Genomic DNA, 20,156 nt, shown 5'->3' with positions numbered 1-20,156 from the left:
ACCCTGTGTTTTATGGAAACATGGGAGCAGGCGTGGCCACGGACAGATGCGGATGCATGTGAACGTTTTCAACATGCGCACAATATGTGCACGGAAGATGTATATCTCAATAAGGCAGAGCGAGATGTGATGCCAGGATGATATATAACTGTAAGGTTGCTGGTTCCATCCCCGTCACTGACAGGAGGGTGTATTCCAGCTGTAAACTGGTGACTAAAGGGTGGTTGCTATTACATCTACGGTGCCCACCATCCTGTCTATGTGCCCTTGAACAAGGCACTGAACCCCACAAACTGCTCCAGGGGCGCTGCACTGCAGGCAACCCTGCGCTCTGACCTCTCTGGTGAAATGCATACAGCATGTGTGGGGCACTGTATAACTAGGAGGGATATGAGGACTGTGTGTGTAACTAGGAGGGATATGAGGACTGTGTGTATGTGTAACTAGGAGGGATATGAGGACTGTGTGTATGTGTAACTAGGAGGGATATGAGGACTGTGTATGTGTAACTAGGAGGGATATGAGGACTGTGTGTATGTGTAAATAGGAGGGATATGAGGACTGTGTGTATGTGTAACTAGGAGGGATATGAGGACTGTGTGTGTGTAACTATGAGGGATATGAGGACTGTGTATGTGTAACTAGGAGGGATATGAGGACTGTGTGTATGTGTAACTAGGAGGGATATGAGGACTGTGTGTATGTGAAACCAAGAGGTATATGAGGACTGTGTGTATGTGTAACTAGGAGGGATATGAGGACTAGGGCTGCCGCGGTATTGATTTTTTCCTTACCGCACAAATTAGCGAAATATTTCCTACCGCCGCGGTAGCCGCAAAAAAAAGCAGAAAAAAAAAGAAAAAAAAAGACTAACGTTAGCTAGGGTGACCAAACGTCCTCTTTTGCCCGGATATGTCCTCTTTTCACGCCTTGTCCGGGGCGTCCGGGGGGGGTTTATAAATTCATAGAAATGTCCGGGATTTCATTGTTTTTCAGTTTCAGTTTCAGTTTCACGGCCCTTTGCGAGCATCTGAAGGCTCGGGACTGCATTTTTCGCCAAACATATAAATAACCAAATTAAAGCGTTATCCGTTGCCGTTCTAATGCCATCTGAATCGCCAGAATCCGTGTGTCGGTTCTCGAGTTACATGCCGATATGTCAGGCGTGCGACTTTTTACATGGCGCGCCAGATTATCACCCCGGAGAAGCATGCAGCTGCAGAGCCGCAGAGCCAGCGGCGCTCTCAGGGCTGACGGCCGCGCTGTGAGGGCCGCTCAGCAGCGCCACCCACCCAATGGCTGAATTGCCAATGGCTGAATTGGAGTATTGCACTGTGCGTGCACAGCTGAGAGATCCGCGCGGGGCCAGACTCGAGGGAGTAAATTAACTATACTTTTAGTTTTGCTCACACAATATCTTGAATGAATGCGTTTATTTATTTCGAACATAAATTGAAAATGAATAATAATAAAAAACAAGTAATAAACAGATTAAAAAACAAACAAGCAGGAGTATTGAATGAAGTGTAAAGTATGTATTCCTACCCCCTTGATTGATTGATTGATTGATTGAAAACTTTATTAACAGATTGCAGAATGGGTACAATACAGTATGGCTCAATACACACAATTGTTAAGGGGATGCAGACCAGAGAAATACTTTCGTCTTGTTTACATCAGGGTCCCCCATTTTCAATTCATCATAACATATGACATACATGACATACAGATAGGGCTGTCTTAAATGCTTCGAAGCTTCGAACGTTCGATTCGATGGCACAAGCTTCGAACATTAAAAAAAATATCGAAGTTAAAAAAAAAAAAAAAAAAATATTAATTTTTTTTTCAAAAATTTTTTTTTTCGATTTTTTTTTTTTTTTACTTCGATTTGTGTGTGTGTGTGTGTGTGTGTGTGTGTGTGTGTGTGTGTGTGTGTGTGTGTGTGTGTGTGTGTGTGTGTGTGTGTGTGTGTGTGTGAACTACCCATCCCAGTTAGGACAGCCGAATCCCGTCCAATCTTTCGCCGTCGACTAAAGACTCACTTCTTCAACCATTATCTGAAATGATAAAAAAAAAAAAAAAAAAAAATCTAACCGTGACTAACCTTACTGTCATGCACTTGTCCTAATAAACTAACCTACACTGTAACACGCAACACTTTGATGAACATTGTTACTCAGCTGATAGAGTTGTACCCTTCTTGCTGTCTTGTCGTACAGAACTTGTAAGTCGCTTTGGATAAAAGCGTCAGCTAAATGACTAAATGTAAGTGTGTGTGTGTGTGTGTGTGTGTGTGTGTGTGTGTGTGTGTGTAGGTGTGTGTGTAGGTGTGTGTGTGTGTGTGTGTGTGTGTGTGCGCGCACCTTGTAGAATTCCACACATAAGAAAGAAAGATACTGGGATGAATAAACAAAATAGGAAATAAAATGTAGAAATGCATGCAATACATAAATAAATATGAATCTCCATATATGAAATATAACATTTAGATAAGGTGCTACTGAGATGTTTTGGTGAGTTCTTTGTTTTTTTGTGGAAGTTGCCCTTCTTAAAAATGCATGAACATTCACTGATAATTGGTCTGTAGTGGAGTCTACAAGGTCTACATTGCCGGACCATGTAGAATCCGGACCTTTTAGACTGACATAATTCTGTGCATAGTTTAGTCTACACAGGCTATATTTCAAATAATCAAAATCTTACTTCATTCATCTTAAACATTCTTGATTTGGGGGATTGGTAGTTCCCATGAAATCTGAAGTTGTTCAAACGACAACAGCGATCCACCTTGAATTAAATCACACAGCCGAGTGAAACCTTGTTGGATGCGTCAGTCACGAAAGGGGCTACTTAATTAATTAATCCAACCCACTTTATTTATAGAGCACATTTAAAAACAACAACGTTTACGAAAGTGCTGTACAAGTCCCACAACATAAGATACAAAAAAAAAAAAAAAAAAAAATCAAAAAAAAAATAATTTTTTTTTTTTTTTTTTTTTTTTTTTTTTTTTCCGAAGCTTCGAATTAAAATCGAAGCTCGGCCCCGAAGCTTCGATTGCCAAAAAAAGCTTCGAAGGTCAGCCCTACATACAGATAGACAGTATTCAGTATACCTTCACACTCTATTATCTTATGCAACTCATATTCACTCCACAAACTGAAATATACATACATTGTTGAATGAACAGCCTGTTTCTTGAAGTTAGACTCTCCTCTAAATTGTAACCCCCCCTCTCTATAACAGAATTGTTGGATGTTACCCGGGAGTGAATTGTTTCGTGCTTTAAACATGATTTGTGCAGTCTTAAATTCAGCCAGGTCCCAGTTTCATGGCATGTGATTTAAAAAATTGTGTGTTTGTGTGTTCCAGATATCCTACCTTATTGATAATCAAATCAAAATAAAATGTATTTGTAAGGCCCGACAACACACGTTAATGTCCCTTCAGGCCCATGTCCCTTCAGGCTATGGATTTGCGGTGTTTTCCAGCTTATACAAAAAATATATATTATTTTGGAATATTGCAACTATACTACACAAAAACGTGAGTACACAAGTTCAACTCGTGTTCAGCCATATGTTACTCATTAGCACTAAAAGTGATTTTTCTTTATTGTGTACGAAACTTCAGAATGTTATCTTTCAAAAGAGACCAGGCTTATGCATGTGCTGCAGCATTATCTACAAACTATAACTTCACTCACACACCTCGACCCTCCAGACGGGGTGGAGGCACTGGCCTCATGACATCTCCTTCATGGGCTACAAACCTAACACAACTCCCAGAACTGTCACTCTCCTCCCTCGAATATCATGCAATATCTGTCTCTAATCCTTTCAATCTCACCATTGTTACACTCTATCGCCCTCCAGGTCCCCTCGATCACTTCATAGATGAGCTGGACATGCTTCTAAGCTCCTTACCGGAAGATGGTACCCCGCTCCTTCTATTGGGCGACTTCAACCTGCCTGACTCATCTCAGTCGGTCCCAGTGGTCTCCCTCCTACAACAATTTGACCTGACTCCCACTGCCATGCCTCCCACCCACAAAGCAGGCAACTCCTTGGATCTCATATTTTCCCGTAACTCCAGCATCATTAACACCACGGTAACTCCCCTACATGTATCTGACCATTCCTTCATATCCTTCTCACTAACTCTCATGCTTAACCGAAAGGTCTTCACCCCAACTCAAACCGTCTCACTCAGACGTAACCTGGCCTCCCTATCCCCCTCCACCCTCTCCTCTGACATAATATCCGCTCTACCTTTGAGTGATACCTTCTCTGCTCTCCCCACAGAGATGGCAACCTCCACCCTCCTCTCAGCCCTTGCAACCTCCTTTGACAAGCTCTGTCCCCTCGTTGAGAAACCTGCCCGCCGTTCCCCACCCAGTCCATGGCTTACGGATGCAGTGAGAGAACAAAGACAGGTCCTGAGAGCGGCTGAGAGGAAGTATAGAAAATCACGCCTCACTGCTGACATCGACACATATCACAACCTCTTGTTAACATTCTCCAAAACCATTACTAATGCCAAAGCTTCTTTCTTTCACCATAGGATCGAGGCCTCTGCCAAGAATCTTCGCAAACTGCATGCTACCATGTCCTCCCTCCTCACTCCCCCCCCCACCCCCTCCTCCCTCATCTTTTTCTGCCGAAGACTTTGCGATCTTCTTTGAGGAAAAAGTGGAGAACATCCGCAGCTCCTTCTCCCAACCCCCACCCATTCCAAACGCTGAATCGAGAACCTCATCCTTCACTCTGTCATCTTTCTCTCCCATTACAGAAGCCGAGACCCTGACACTGGTAACGTCGAACCGTCCGACTACATGCCAGCTGGACCAGCTACCCTCCCCACTCCTCCAGACCATAGCACCGGACATCCTCCCATTCCTAACTGCAACCATCAACTCCTCACTCAACTCGGGGGTGGTCCCCACCTCCCTAAAACAAGCCAGAGTCACGCCCCTCATAAAAAAAAGCAACCCTGAACCCCACCGTCATAGCCAACTATCGTCCTGTCTCTCTTCTCTCCTTTCTTTCTAAAACACTTGAACGTGCTGTATCCAACCAACTTACTGCTTATCTCTTACAGAATGACCTCCTAGACCCCAATCAGTCTGGCTTCCGGACTGGCCACTCCACAGAAACGGCCCTCATTGCGGTCACAGAGGCACTTCACTTAGCAAAAGCGAATGGCCTCTCCTCTGTCCTGATTCTCCTAGATCTATCTGCAGCCTTCGACACAGTCAACCATCAGATCCTCCTCACGGCCCTCGCAGGAATGGGAGTGGCTGGATCTGCGCTGACATGGCTGACATCATACCTCAACGACCGCTCCTACCAAGTGTCATGGAGAGGGACTCTGTCGGCCACCCGCCCCCTCCGGACGGGTGTCCCCCAGGGCTCGGTCCTAGGACCCCTTCTCTTCTCCCTCTACACTAAATCACTGGGTAACATTATCTCATGGCTTCTCATATCATTGTTATGCCGATGATACTCAACTCTTCCTCTCCTTCCCTCCCTCAGATATCCACGTCTCTGAGCGGATCTCGGCCTGTCTGTCCGACATCTCCGCCTGGATGACGACCAACCACCTCAAACTGAACCTAAGCAAAACAGAATTGCTCCACCTGCCGGCCAAATCCTCCCCCCTGACCGACCTCTCCATCACAGTTGAGAATGCAGCTGTGACCGCGTCCCCAACCGCCAAGAACCTTGGTGTTGTCCTTGACGACCAGTTGAACTTCTCTGCTCACATCGCAGCGACAACCAGAACCTGCAGATTCCTCCTGAGCAACGTCAGAAGGATACGCCCCTTTCTGACAAAAGAAGCCACCCAACTCCTCGTCCAATCAACAGTCATCTCCCGCCTCGACTACTGCAACGCACTGCTAGCTGGCCTCCCGGCCACTGCCACCAAGCCTCTTCAACTCATTCAAAACGCAGCGGCCCGCCTGATATCAAACCTACCGAAGTCGGCCCATGTCACCCCACTTCTTAGGGACCTGCACTGGCTCCCCATTGCTGCACGTATCCGCTTCAAGGCCCTCAACCTAGCATACCGTGCAGCAAAGGGAACCGCTCCCGCCTACCTCCGGTCAATGGTCTCTAACTACACACCCTCAAGACCACTACGCTCTGCATCTTCTGGCCGCCTCAGACCTACTGTACTCCTATCCAAGCTCCCGGAGGGTCATCAAAGAGAAGCCGCCTATTCTCAGTCCTTGCCCCACAATGGTGGAATGAACTACCCATCCCAGTTAGGACAGCCGAATCCCGTCCAATCTTTCGCCGTCGACTAAAGACTCACTTCTTCAACCACTATCTGAAATGATTAAAAAAAAAAAAAAATCTAACCCTGACTAACCTTACTGTCATGCACTTGTCCTAATAAACTAACCTACACTGTAACACGCAACACTTGATGAACATTGTTACTCAGCTGATAGAGTTGTACCCTTCTTGCTGTCTTGTCGTACAGAACTTGTAAGTCGTTTTGGATAAAAGCGTCAGCTAAATGACTAAATGTAAATGTAAATAAGCATAAAGTATAAAGATAAGCTTTGCAAAAAAAGTATGCAGTCCTCAAGTTCAGGTAAAAATAAATTGCCACTTTTCTGGGCGCATGTTATGTGGTTAAATTTGGGATATTGCAACCACTGCAGAAAAATGTGAGTACACAAGTTCACGTTCAACTCAAGTTCAGACCTATATGCTACTCTATTTCATTAGCACTAAAAGTGATTTTCCTTTTTTGCATTAGTAACTTCAGAATGTTATCTTTCAAAAGAGACCAGGCTTATGCATGATGTATTGATTGATTGATTGATTGAAAAGTTTATTAACAGATTGCAGAATGGGTACAGTACAGTACAGCTCAATACATACAATTGTTAAGAGGATGCAGACCTGAGAGACTTTCGTCTTGTTTCCATCAGGGTCCCCCATTTTCAATTCATCATATGACACACACGACATACAGATAGACAGTACTGCTACATCTATACATTTATGACATACCAGATTTTCAAATACAGTACTGTTTGTGATACTAAAAAAAATCCAGAAAAAGAGTGTATATACATTTGACATAGCAACTGTGCATTGGGGGAGGTTGGGTAGGTGGGGTGGGGCTGTACCTTGGAGGTGGGGGGGACACACACACTGTACATTGGAATACTGACATACATTTGACATAGAAACTGTACATTGGAGGAGGTTGGGTAGGTGGGGTGGGGTTGGGTGGGGCTGTACATTGGAATACTGACAAAGCCATGCTTGGTCTTTATTGTACAACTGGGTTAGGACATTTGTAGGGGCCAGTTTTGAATTGCAGTCTCCCGTAGGTGTTCTTTGAGAGTGTTTTTGAAGGTGGGTAGTGATTCACATTCCTTTACAGCTTTGGGTAGGGCGTTCCACATTGTTGTGGCATAATTGCGAAACGTGTTTAGTCCCTTGTTTGAGCCGAATCTGGGTTTTACATGATTTGTGGAGCTCCCTCTGGTGTTGTGATCGTGGTATTCACTGACCTTTGGGAGTATAAAGATAAGCTTTGCAAAAAAAGTATGCAGTCCTCAAGTTCAAGTATAAAAAAATGGCTGCTTTTCTGGGTGCATGTTTCCAAGCATATGTTAAAACAATAAAGGCATCTTTGAGTAAACTTTGAGTAGAGATTCAAGATTCAAGAGGTTTATTCATCACATACAGTACAGTACACAAGACATAGTGAAATGAAGGTGGCCATGCCCGCTTCGATTGTGCAAAGTATCATTAAGTATCTCGAGGCTGGGGCCAGCATGTCCTCCTTTTTGGAAATCAAAATATGGTCACCCTAACGTTAGCTCGGTAGCTCACGAGCGATAGCTAGTTAGCCAATGCTAGCCAGCACTTGCGAAATGAATACCAAACTGATTATATCAGACGTTGATATCAGGAGCTATCAGTAGCTAGATAACATTAGACAACGCCTCATGTATTAACACTATGCCGTCCGAGAACGAGTATATACGTGTTTCGAAAAAGAGCGTTGTGGACCAGAGCCACAAGTATATACGTGACGAGTTGTTATTGTTTTATTCCATATTTATAACACTTCTTAGGTACCCGATCCACTACCAGCATCTTTTCACATATTTTATTTTCGAAACATGCAGTACCGGTCATAACCGCTTAGGGGCGCCATCGCTCCACTGCAGTATCATTATGTGAATTTAAAAAAAAATAAAAAGGTACAGTTGTGTGGGCGGATCATAGTTCCTTGATCCCAGCCGAACATCCTCCATCTTGGATCAGCTTGGCGAGCGTTTTTTTCAGCGTGGAATAATGGGATTTATGATTAGCCAATGTGCATATCGATCTACCAGAATCCGATGACTGGTGAGGAAATGCTGCCGGCGATCACATGGCCTGACGGTAGGATAATATTACCCCAAATTACAGCTGGATTGGACATTGTTTTATAACGTAACGTGATCGGTCAAAGAAAATGCTATATTGAACGCACACTGTATTGGTAATCAATAATAGTAATCGGCGTTCCCCGCCGCCCCCATTTCATCCATAGATGCTCTGTAATAGTCCGGATGCTACGCAGTTTGTTTTATTTCATTCGTATATATACAGCAGAAATGGCGTTTAGCCTATTATCTAGCTCCCGGGAAAAAAGACGAGACGAAAAGTGCGATAAACCTTATATTCACGACGCTATAAAATGACAACCAACCGATGGATTTTTATTTTCTTTAAGCCATTATGACGGCACGGTTTATGCACTCAAGTGACAATGAGAATGGACAGATAGCAATACTATAAATGATATATAAAGCTCTTAGAAAGTACATCGGTTTGTTTACTTTCTGCTGTCCTCTGAGGCCTAAATCGCCGGGCCCCGCCGGTCGTCATAGTGTTAAACAAAAGTTAATAGATGACTGGGCCATTTTGTTTAATGCTTGTTAAATGTTGAAAGAGGAGCTCTGAGGACGGTGCTCATGCACTCGAGGGTTTGTTTACAATATGCCACGGGTCTGGGAGGAGGAGGAGGAGGAGGAGGAGGAGGAGGAGGAGGAGGAGGAGGAGGGGCAAGACGGTCAGCAGAGTGTGGCTGTGAGAGAAAAAAAATCCTCCGTCCCCGTTTGCGTCTCAGCAAAGATTTCTGTCCGTCCCAAATCAATATTTGATCGTCCAGGGGACGACGGGACATCGTTAGTCTCTAGCCCTGGTGGTAGCGCCCGGCGGTTACCCCCCCGACCCTTTCTTCTTCTTCTTCTTCTTCTTCTTCTTCTTCTTCTTCTTCTTCTTCTTCTTCTTCTTCTTCTTCTTCTTCTTCTTCTTCTTCTTCTTCTTCTTCTTCTTCTTCTTCTTCTTCTTCTTCTTCTTCTTCTTCTTCTTCTTCTTCTTCTTCTTATAAAAAACAGCGGTGATGCGGTATTCAGCTTAACTATGCGGTGGGCGTGATGTAACAGCGATACTGTGTGTATGTGTAACTAGGAGGGATATGAGGACTGTGTGTACAGTATGTGTAACTAGGAGGGATATGAGGACTGTGTGTGTGTAACTAGGAGGGATATGAGGACTGTGTATGTGAAACCAAGAGGTATATGAGGACTGTGTGTATGTGTAAATAGGAGGGATATGAGGACTGTGTGCCTGTGTAACTAGGAGGGATATGAGGACTGTGTGTATGTGTAACTAGGAGGGATATGAGGACTGTGTGCATGTGTAACTGTCAGTGTTGGGAAAGTTCACTTTCTACATGAACTAGTTCAGTTCACAGTTCAAAATTTTTTAAATGAACTAGTTCAGTTCATAGTTCATAATTCAAAATGTTGAACTAAAGTTCATGGTTTCAAAAATGAAGTAATTTAGTTCTTTTTAAACTTTTTTTTTATTATAGATTTTTCACGTACAGTTACTTACTCCTCCAGTTCATCTCTATGCCATCATCCACACCATAAGCAAGCAAAAACAAAACAAAAAGAAAAACAAGCAAAAAGGAAAGCAGACCAAGACAGGCACTTGCACTTGCCTCGAGCGCATTCACATGTAGACATACATATATTTATTTTTTCCTATCCTAGGTCTGTCCATACAATGGGGCTCTGGGCCTTTAGAAGGATCCGATACATTTCAGCAGGAAAATAGTCTAATAGTGGGGCCCACACCTCCTGAAAGGAAGCGTCGTTGACTCTATGCATTGCACAGTGTCTTTCATGGGGTAGGAGCACACCGAAGATCTCTCTATACCACATTTGTAAAAATGGAGGCTTATCCTTAATTCAGTTTATCAGAATGCATTTCCGGGCTGAAAGTAGAAGTTTATCAAATAGTTTGAATTGTAAACTCTTTTAAATGCATACGCCGACGTGACGTCTAGAGGTAGAGTCTGACTCCGACTGAGAGAGTGCTGCTGCTGCTGCAGCTCTCGGCTTCTGCGCGCAGATTCCTGTTCCACTGCTTGTTGTGAGGAGGAGTCTGATGACGTAGCAGGGGGTGACAGGCTGGTTGCCAGATCGGGTGGTTTTACGCATAATTTTTAAGCCTGTTTACAGTGTTTTAACTGAGTTTTCGGCTGAAATGCATTATGAAATATGGCACATCTTTGAACGCCGTTATAATAGAGTGCTGAGAATGAACGCACTTTTGAACTCCGTTACACAGGGCTGAGAATGAACGCGTTCTCAATTACGTTCATTTAGCGGATATACAGTACGTTCAGTTCAAGTTTGCCCAAAATACGAACGCGTTCATGAACGATCGTTCATTGAACGCGTTCAGGTACATCACTGGTAACTGTTATGTGTACCTTCATATGGTGGAGGGTATACTTACTGTCTGTGGTGTATATTCACATTGTGGTTTAAGTGTGGTGTCACTAATTGGTGAGGTGTGATTGACACACTGTTGTTTTCTTGTAATTTACATGGCTGCTCTTGTAATTGATCACAGGTGTGGTGACGAGGCTCCACACACCCTACAAACAGACCAGGGCCCTCATTTATCAATGGTGCGTATGCACAGATATGTGCGTAACCCGTGCGTACGTTCATTTCTAAGCAAAGTGTGTGACTTATCAATTTGAACGTGTGCTTGACTTTGTGCGTATATTTATGCACAGCTCGGAGCATGCATACCTGGCTCCCAGCGGTAGAATATGAATTTTGCAACGCGAAAATAAGCTTCCGTGCATTATTTTCAACACTGGCGTGTTCTGTATGACCCGTAATTCATTATAGTTCATTGTGAAATAGCGACAGTAGTGTAATTATTGTCAAACCCTATAAATATAACATTAGGAATAGGTCTTTCTTTCCGAATTAATGCAGCATGGTTTATATATAGGGTTATCGGAATACTATGGGGTGCACTGACTGCGCTCCACGGGGAACTGTTTTCAGAGATAGCAGATAGGAATGAATTAATGAATGAGGGGCAGTATAATTGCCAAGAGAACATAATATTAACTAGAGTCCGTTATACCCGAGACACCTCCTTCATTTGTACCACAATTTGAGACCGAAATTGGAGCGTGGAACAAAACGCACAAATGCCATCCCCATGCACATTCAAGTCCTCTCCACCCTCGGGTCTTTGGCCACCGGCACGGTCCATCGTGATATTGGAGATGGATCGAGCAATAGACTGTTACTGTAACACCTATGTAGCTGTCAAAGCTCCATCACAAATGCAGTTATGTGAATAGAAAGGGATTCCACTCAGTCAGTGTTGCGATGCGCATTTGCCTGATACATGTTGTTGCTGCATGCCGGGAGGAAGGCAATGCTGCATGTTTTCAATTAATTAAATAAAACGGATACTTTTTGCAAGGGTTTACTGACTGTCATACAAATAATCAACCAACTACATACTGTAACTTTTCAGTGCACGTTTTTATTTACATTGTGACAACAGCCTTGTGAGCTCCCGCACACAGACATGATGGAATTCAAGTTCAAGTTTGTATTAATCACATATAGGCATGCTACACATGGTGTAGGCTACATGGCAGTGAGATTCATTGTTCTTGTATATGCTCTCGTATTATTGTTTATATAGGCTACCTAATACCGACATCAAAATAGATTGTATGCCTCTACAAATCATATGCAGGTAGAAAATTGATGGAAAATCCGTCGCGATTTGGAATCAAATTGACGGAGAACTTTAATCCCTGGGTATTAATCGAATGAAACGAAGAAAAGGCAGTCATATTCCAGCATGGTTATTAATGACGCCAATGGCAAACAGTGGTTAATGGTCTTTATTAGTGTTTGTGCTGCCCAGGCAGCAATGGTCTTTAGGAAGTTAATAGATATCATATCTGACATCACCGTACGTGTACATGTCTGTCAGCCTGTCGCGTATTTCTCCCATAACACGCTTTGCTCGGCTTAGTCCACTTTTCCACATTTCATGGGGGTGTTTCATTACCGTATATGGTTAATTACGGGCGGTTCTATATGCAAATACTTCGTGCACGAGCGCGGAGCGTAGAACAAATGGTATTTATCAACACGGAGTGTGCGTAGAACCTGTGTACGCACGTGTGATAAATCCCGATTTTTCTGTACGTACACACATTCTAAATTCTGTGCTTAAGAACGAAAATAGAACACTTTCTAAGAATTGTTGATAAATGAGGGCCCAGGAGCTTGTCACTGCAGTTGTCACTTGTCACTCGTCACAGTCGCTTACCAGAGTGCTCACCAGAAGTGCTCTCACCTGTGCTCTCACAATTTTTACCATTTTGCTCTTGCTGTATTTTTGTCCATTTTTTCCCTTTTTGATTATATCCTGAACCATGGAGGCTGGAGCACCCAGCTCTCCATTCTTTTTTGTTCTTTAAATAGTTATTAAATTAATTTATTATTTTTGGTAAAACGTGTCCGACTTCCTTGTTATCCACCATGCTACAACCAACGCCTACCGGGTAAAACGAGCCATATTCTTGTGACAATTGAGGCCTTAGGGCAAGTCACATAGGCTTGGTCGTAACAGTAACTAATAATAATAATAATAATAATAATAATAATAATAATAATAATAATAATAATAATAATAATAATAATAATAATAATAATAATAATAATAATAATAATAATAATAATAATAATGCATATTATTTATAAGGCGCCTTTCAGGACACTCAAGGTTGCCGTACAACAATTAAAAACAGTTCATTTACAATCACAATCAAGTTTAAAATAAAATCAGACATACGCCTGCCTAAACAGGTGGGTTTTGAGGTGGGTTTTAACCCTTTATATGCCAGAGATTATTCTGATCTTAATCCCTTCTCTGCCACCACTGTAAGTCTATGGAGATGTTCCCCTTCTTTGCAGGTCTATAACTTTTTTAATTGTATTGCTAAATTGACATTACTATGGCCCATTCAACATCAAGTATCTATCGTTTAGGATGTAGCAACGTTCTACTTTTTCATTCACACATTCATACTAAAATACGGTCTAAAGTATAAATATGTTTTTATCGTTTTCTGCAGCATCAAGTCAAGTCAAGAGTTTTATTTGTCACGGCATACAAGTATACAATGAAATGCATTCCATAGAACGTGAGTTATAGCCATAAATACATATATTAGATCATCAAATGTAGTTTGATACCGATTGACGTCAGATAAAAAATTTCAATTGTACAAGGTCTTAAACGTCATGCCTCATCATCTGCTGGTGACCGGAGGGGGGGGGGGGGGGGGGTTATAAGTCTGTGGCCGACGTTAAATCATTTATGTAGTATGGGTGATATATAGATCAGAGCAGTTTGTATGTATAATAATAATCAAACAAACACGCTGATGGGCGATCAGCGTGGAGCAAAAAGATAGTTATTATGGGATGTCGATCTAGTTGGTCCAGTTCCAGGTTGTATAATACTATATACGTCCAAATCATGTTGTTTATCGAGTTATTGGCAACGGATCGATATCCAGTGTATCAAGATGGAGTCCCGCGAGCGATAGCGAGTGGCCGGACGAAATATGGGTGAGCACCACTTCCGGCCGATCACTTCCGGTTTTGGCACCTCGCCGATCGGCCACCAGATGGCGGTCTTGAACCGTTGGAGAGTTGAGAGGAGATCTATTTTTGAAATATTGATCTCAAAGACGCTGTAAAACGTAATTTGGCAGATTACGCATGGCGAGGAATGACGTCTAAACATGTCATTGGCGATTAAAGGGTTAAATGGGATGATGGCGTCAATGTTCCTGATGTCGGGAGGGGAGGGAGTTCCAGAGGCGAGGGGCAGAGCAACTGAAGGCTCTTGACCCCATGGTGGACAGACAGGCTGGGGGGACGGTCAGGTTGATGGAGGAGGCAGACCTGAGGGACCGGGTGGGAATGTTGATGTGGAGGAGGTCGGACAGGTATGGAGGGGCGAGGTTATGGATGGCCTTGAATGTATGGAGGAGGATCTTGTAATCTATGCAGTGTTTAATGGGAAGCCAGTGTAGTTGGCGTAGGACGGGGGTGATGTAAATGATGACAGGGGTTCTGGTTATTATACGGGCAGCAGCGTTCTGGACCAGTTGGAGCTTATGGAGGAGTTTGTGGGGGAGACCAAAGAGAAGGAAGTTGCAGTAATCCAAGCGGGAAGTGGACCAGGATTGCGGCGCGGTTAGGAGTGAGTGAAGGGCGGAGGCGGTTGATGTTGCAAAGGTGGAAGTAGGCGAACCGGATGGTGTTGTAACTGTTGTTGATGTGGGAATGGAATGATAGGGTGCTGTCGAGGACGACACCCAGACTCTTGAACTTGGGGGAGGGGGAAACCAAGGAGTTGTCTATGGTGAGGGTGAAACTGGGAGGGATATGAGGACTGTGTATGTGTAACTAGGAGGGATATGAGGACTGTGTATGAGTAACTAGGAGGGATATAAGGACTGTGTGTATCTGTAACTAGGAGGGATATGAGGACTGTGTATGTCTTAACTAGGAAACACAATTTCCAAAAGCCTTTTGTACATTGTGTACACATTGTGCACCTTTAACTCATTCTGCGCCACGGGTCGGAGCGCCAGAGGGTGCTATTACGCCAGTGCTGTAAGTCAATGGGGCGCTTTGTTCACTTCCAAGTGCTTAAAATATATCTTATATTATAGCTATGGGTCTAATACACCCGTCGACTGTCAGTGAGTTGCTTCCAGTCAACATGCACGAAACATTGTTTTTTCATCTGTACATTTCCATTTTATACCGTTTTGAATATGAGTATAGTTTTAGTGATTCTTAGTAATCCCAGGAAAAGACGAGATAATAGCCCTTTAGTGGAATACACTAAACACGTTGTAATTTTTCGCCTGATTATCTAATCATCCTGAAATCAACGCTAGATTATCGTTATTATCCTTCCTCATGCAAGAATGAAAAGGGCCCTGGAGCGCGGCGCTCCCCCGTCACCTCCTCCCACTCAACGGCACACAGCCACACACAGACAGCCACTTTCGGGGTAGAAAGAAATATCAGATCAACGCAAGCTTTTATATATAGAGTCCTTACCTGGTATCTGGTGTAATGCAAAAGAAATAATCCAATTATCTGATCGCCATTCCAAATACTGCTCGTGGAGGTCCGTCCCACATTACCGAGCGTTACACATGAACGGGCGGGCGGGGTTAGTGTACCATGCCATCCTTGTAAAGGCCTGCCTCGTCTGAGTATTTAAACCCCGCCCGCATGGCTCAGATTGGCCCTGAAAAGAAACTACACCATTTCTAATAGAGTGCAATACCTGCTAGAAGGCGTAGGCGGCGGTATTTGCCCTTTTGCGAGCTCAGACCCATTCCCAATGATAACATCAGGCTGGATGGATGAAAATGAATGGATATAGCTAATAAAAGAAATAACGATTAAAACCCGACTATACTCGTGATTAGCGCTGAACGGTTGGCTAGTTAACCCAACTATACTCGTGACTGGCATTGAATGAGTTAAGAAAGCGGTTAATATTGTGATATAATATGTTGGCCACATCGTCCAGCCATGATCATAAATACTTCTGTACCCTCTTCTTTAGAACTACGGTCTAGAGACGGAGAACCTGAAGACTCTTTCTCATAAGCTCCATGCGTCCGCCACGAACCTGCAGAGCTTCATCACGGGGAGACGGCGCAGCGGACACTACGACGGCCGTGCCACCCGCAAGCTGCCCAACGACTTCCTGACCTCCGTGGTGGACCTCATCGCTTCTGCCAAGAGCCTGCTGGCCTGGCTGGATAGGTGAGACTTACAACACACTGCACGCACACACAACATATACAGTACAAATTATTCAGAGACATGCAGTATGGTGCACATGACTTGCACGCAAAACACACACACACACACACACACACACACACACACACACACACACACACACACACACACACACACACACACACACACACACACACACACACACACACAATGGTTGGTGCACTGTGTTTTGGAAATTACTCATAACACAAATGCATCTGTTTCATTATGCAATTTCCATAAGCAATCAGCTGGAAAATAAAACGTGAGCAAAGCATTTATACAAGTTATATAAGAGGTCAGCCATGAAGACACTGGGCATGTCCATTCTGTTCATCTCTCCTAATTGCTTTGTATGACTGCACCAGTGTGTGTGTGTGTGTGTGCGCACGTGCATGTGTGTGTGTGTGTGCGTGTGTGCGCGCACGTGAGTGTGTGTGTGTGTGTGTGCGCGCGCACATGCACGTATGTATGTATTGAGGCTGATTGATATGGGAAAAATATCATATTGCAAATCTTTTATATTTTATTTGTAACCTTTATTTTACCAGGAAGTCCCATCAAGATTCATAATCTCTTTTCCAAGGAAGCACACATCCGGCATGAGAAGACAAAGAATAATTAGTTTGAACTGATTTAAAGAGGTCAAGCTGGAGCTTGTTAGAGGACCAGGGTGCAAAGTAATCACATGTCTTTTGTCTTTGTCACAGTTGTGACTCTGGGGACTTTAAGAAGCAGGGCTGTGGTCTTAAGCTATAGACATTGGTGGAGAGTAGGCCAAGTAAGAGGGCAGTTTACCAGTGATGGTCTTGTGAATAAAAATATACCAGTTTATCTTCTGGTGACTAATGAGTTCCAGTGTAGTTTCTGATACAAGACACAGTGGTGGGTTAGTGGTCCAAGAGATTAGTAATACAATGTAAAGCTGAATGGTAAAGGGAATCCAAGAGTCTGGAGTGCAGAGTGCAGAGACCGGGGCGTGCATATAAATCATGTCATCGTAGTCTAGAACTGGTGAGGAGGTTGAGGAGACTAGTCTTTGCCTGGCATAATGGGAAAAGCAGAAAAGCTATGTTAACCAAGCTTAACTTTGAGTTTTCTTTGTCAGTTTGCAGATGTGCTCTTTGAAGTTAAGGTCCAACCAGACTCCCAGGTACTTGTAACATGTTCAATATTTGTGATATTTGCTGCTGTAATGGGCTGAGTTGTCTGAGTAAAGGGACTTTGTCTGAGAAAATGTGATAACCTTGGCCTGGGTTAAGTTTTCCTGCAAGGTGTTAAAAAGGCACAGAGTTTAGATCGGGCACTATCTAACATGAGGGCAGTAGAGTATACACTGGATATAAAATATATAAATGGTATTTATTATTGATAAAAAAAATCACTGTATGAACTTATGAAGTGTTCTTTAAGGTCACAAGGTGTTCATGTGGTCTTTTGGCAGGAATTTTGAAAACATTTATTAAATTCTTGAGTAAGAAGGTTCGATTTCACCAAACCTGTGTATTTTTGGGTATCGACCCAAATAATTGCTACTGCAACTTATTACACATAATTGAGTGTGGGAATGGTCATTATAGGTGAATTCATATTTTCTTTTATTACCTGTTTACACTCTAAACAGTCAACATTTTAACAGGTGAGCAATGTTAGCTACATAGTAATACATACAATATTTACATACAGTGTTGAGATGCATCTCAAATGTCTTCTTTAGGGTCCCAGCTTTCCAATGGTGTAGATGTAGAACACTTGAATCTCACCCTCAATAACCACGTTCCTCAATAACCAGACTCAATAACCAGGCTTCTCTACAACCCTCTAAAAAGTGCCTAGACCTTGGAGGGTTCAACATTGTAGTAATTTGCAGCAGTGTTAACTAGGCCAAGGAACGTGTGGTTCTTACTTGAGAACAGCAAAGTTGGACACAAATGCAGGACAATACAAACTGTCCTAAGGCTACGTTCACACTGCAAGCCTTAGTGCTCATTTCTGATTTATCGCTCAGATCAGATTTTTTTGTTGTTTGGCTTTTCACATTATCTTTTAAATGCGACTTTTATGTCAATCTAGAGTGACGTAAAAGTCGCATGAATTCTGACATGACTGTTCAGACTGAGATCGCATTGCAAAAAATCAGACCTGTATCTGATTCAGGCACACATGTGAAAGTGGACCAAATCAGAATTGAAAAGATTAGGCTTGGTGTGCGTGTGTATATATGCTGCGTATTGACCAGTGAATGGTGCTATAATTAAGAATGATCTAATGGTTAATTTCAGGTGTTACTTCTTTTTCAGATCCCCATTTGCTGCAGTGGCAGACTACTCTATAACACGGAACAATGTGATCCAGCTGTGTCTTGAGCTCACTACTATTGTGCAACAGGTAAGAAACACAGTAAAACACAGCCCTGCCGTCACACGGGCAAGACCCAAGTTTTAACGCAGTCTGCAGTCTGTGCAGTCTACCCTTCCCCCTCAGTAAAGTATTTGTAACTGTATGTTCAGATGCAACGACAGTGGCTCTGGAGCTAGAGCAGTCGTCTGGTAATCACATAGTTTTCATTCATTCATTCATTCATCAGAAGGTAGCATGTCGAAGTGTCCTTGAGCAAGACACTTACCCCTAACTGCTCCCGATGAGCAGGTTGGCACCTCACATGGTTTCCTCCGCCGACAGTGTGTGAATGTGTGAGTGTTTGTTTATACTTTAGAAGTGTGATATTTAAGGGCGGCCGGGTGGCGCAGTGGGCAAGGTGCTCGCCACCAACGCAGGAGATACTGGTATCGAGCCCAGCTCTCTGCGTTGCTTCCGGCTTGGCCGGCCGTCGTACTAACAGTGTTAGAGGGTGGGAAAGCCGGTGTGTGGGTCCTGGTCGTTGTAAACAGCGACTCCTACAGTTCGGTCGGGGCGCCTGCTCAGCGAGGAAAGGATCTAAGTGTGATCCTTCCACACGTTACACCCTCTCAGTGAGAGTCCGCGCTGCCAGGTGAAAAGAAGCGGTTGATTGGCTACACATGTGTCGGAGGAAGCATGTGATAGCCTTCACTCTCCCAGACCGACTGTAGGGGGTAGAGTGCGCAGCGACCAGGAAGGGGATTGGGAATTGGCATAACGACTAACATTGGGATGGGAGAAAAACGGAGAAAAAGGGAGGGGGAAAAAGATAAAAATAAATAAATAAAAAGAAGTGTAATATTTAAAATCCTCAAAATGAATGGAAGTGAATGAGGAGCCTGACACCTGGGAGGAATGGTGGTGACAGCAGACGACAGAGACAGCAGTGGTCACTATGGTTACATGTAGATGCACTTAGATATGGGTAAGACTGATGCAACTTGACAAGTTCTACTATGGGAAATACCCCTTTAAGTTTGGCACACAGTCACACACGGCCTCCACCGGCGTGTGTGTGTGTGTGTGTGTGTGTGTGTGTGTGTGTGTGTGTGTGTGTGTGTGTGTGTGTGTGTGTGTGTGTGTGTGTGTGTGTGTGTGTGTGTGTGTGTGTGTGTGTGTGTGTGTGTGTGTGTGTGTGTGTGTGTGTGTGTGTGTGTGTGTGTGTGTGTGTGTGTGTGTGTGTGTGTGTGTGTGTGTGTGTGTGTGTGTGTGTCCTATATTATGTGTGTCCTTGTTTTCATATCCTCATTGGGGGCCAAGCAAGAACTGAGACAAAACAAGACATTCTTCAACTTGGGACAATTGGTCACACCCCAAAACGCACAAGGGGCTATTTTACGGTTAGGTTAAGGTTACGATAAGCATAATGAGTATGGTTCAGGTTAGATGGTAAGGGATTAAAAATGTACGTAAGTCAATGGAATGTCCCCACAAGGCATAAAAACGTGGCTGTGTGTGTAAATTGACTGCATTTTTTTTTTATATATATATTTTTGGTAGA

The 20,156-nt window shown here is 43.5% G+C and overlaps 1 protein-coding gene across 1 annotated transcript in view; it reads left to right on the top strand.

The window, feature by feature from the left end:
• The window catches only part of LOC311233869 (connector enhancer of kinase suppressor of ras 2-like), a gene marked incomplete at both ends in the record, with an annotated part of 244,093 nt that overhangs the window by 102,998 nt on the left and 120,939 nt on the right, over positions 1 to 20,156 (top strand). The window contains 2 exon segments of the mRNA XM_084320929.1: positions 16,035 to 16,237; positions 18,556 to 18,643. Coding sequence (XP_084177055.1) covers positions 16,035 to 16,237; positions 18,556 to 18,643 — 291 coding nt within the window.

The sequence above is a fragment of the Notolepis coatsorum genome (assembly GCF_963971535.1).
Source record: "Notolepis coatsorum genome assembly, chromosome: 8".
Taxonomy (NCBI): domain Eukaryota; kingdom Metazoa; phylum Chordata; class Actinopteri; order Aulopiformes; family Paralepididae; genus Notolepis; species Notolepis coatsorum.
Note: the sequence above shows the minus strand (reverse complement) of the source record. Positions and strands in the feature narration are given on the sequence as shown.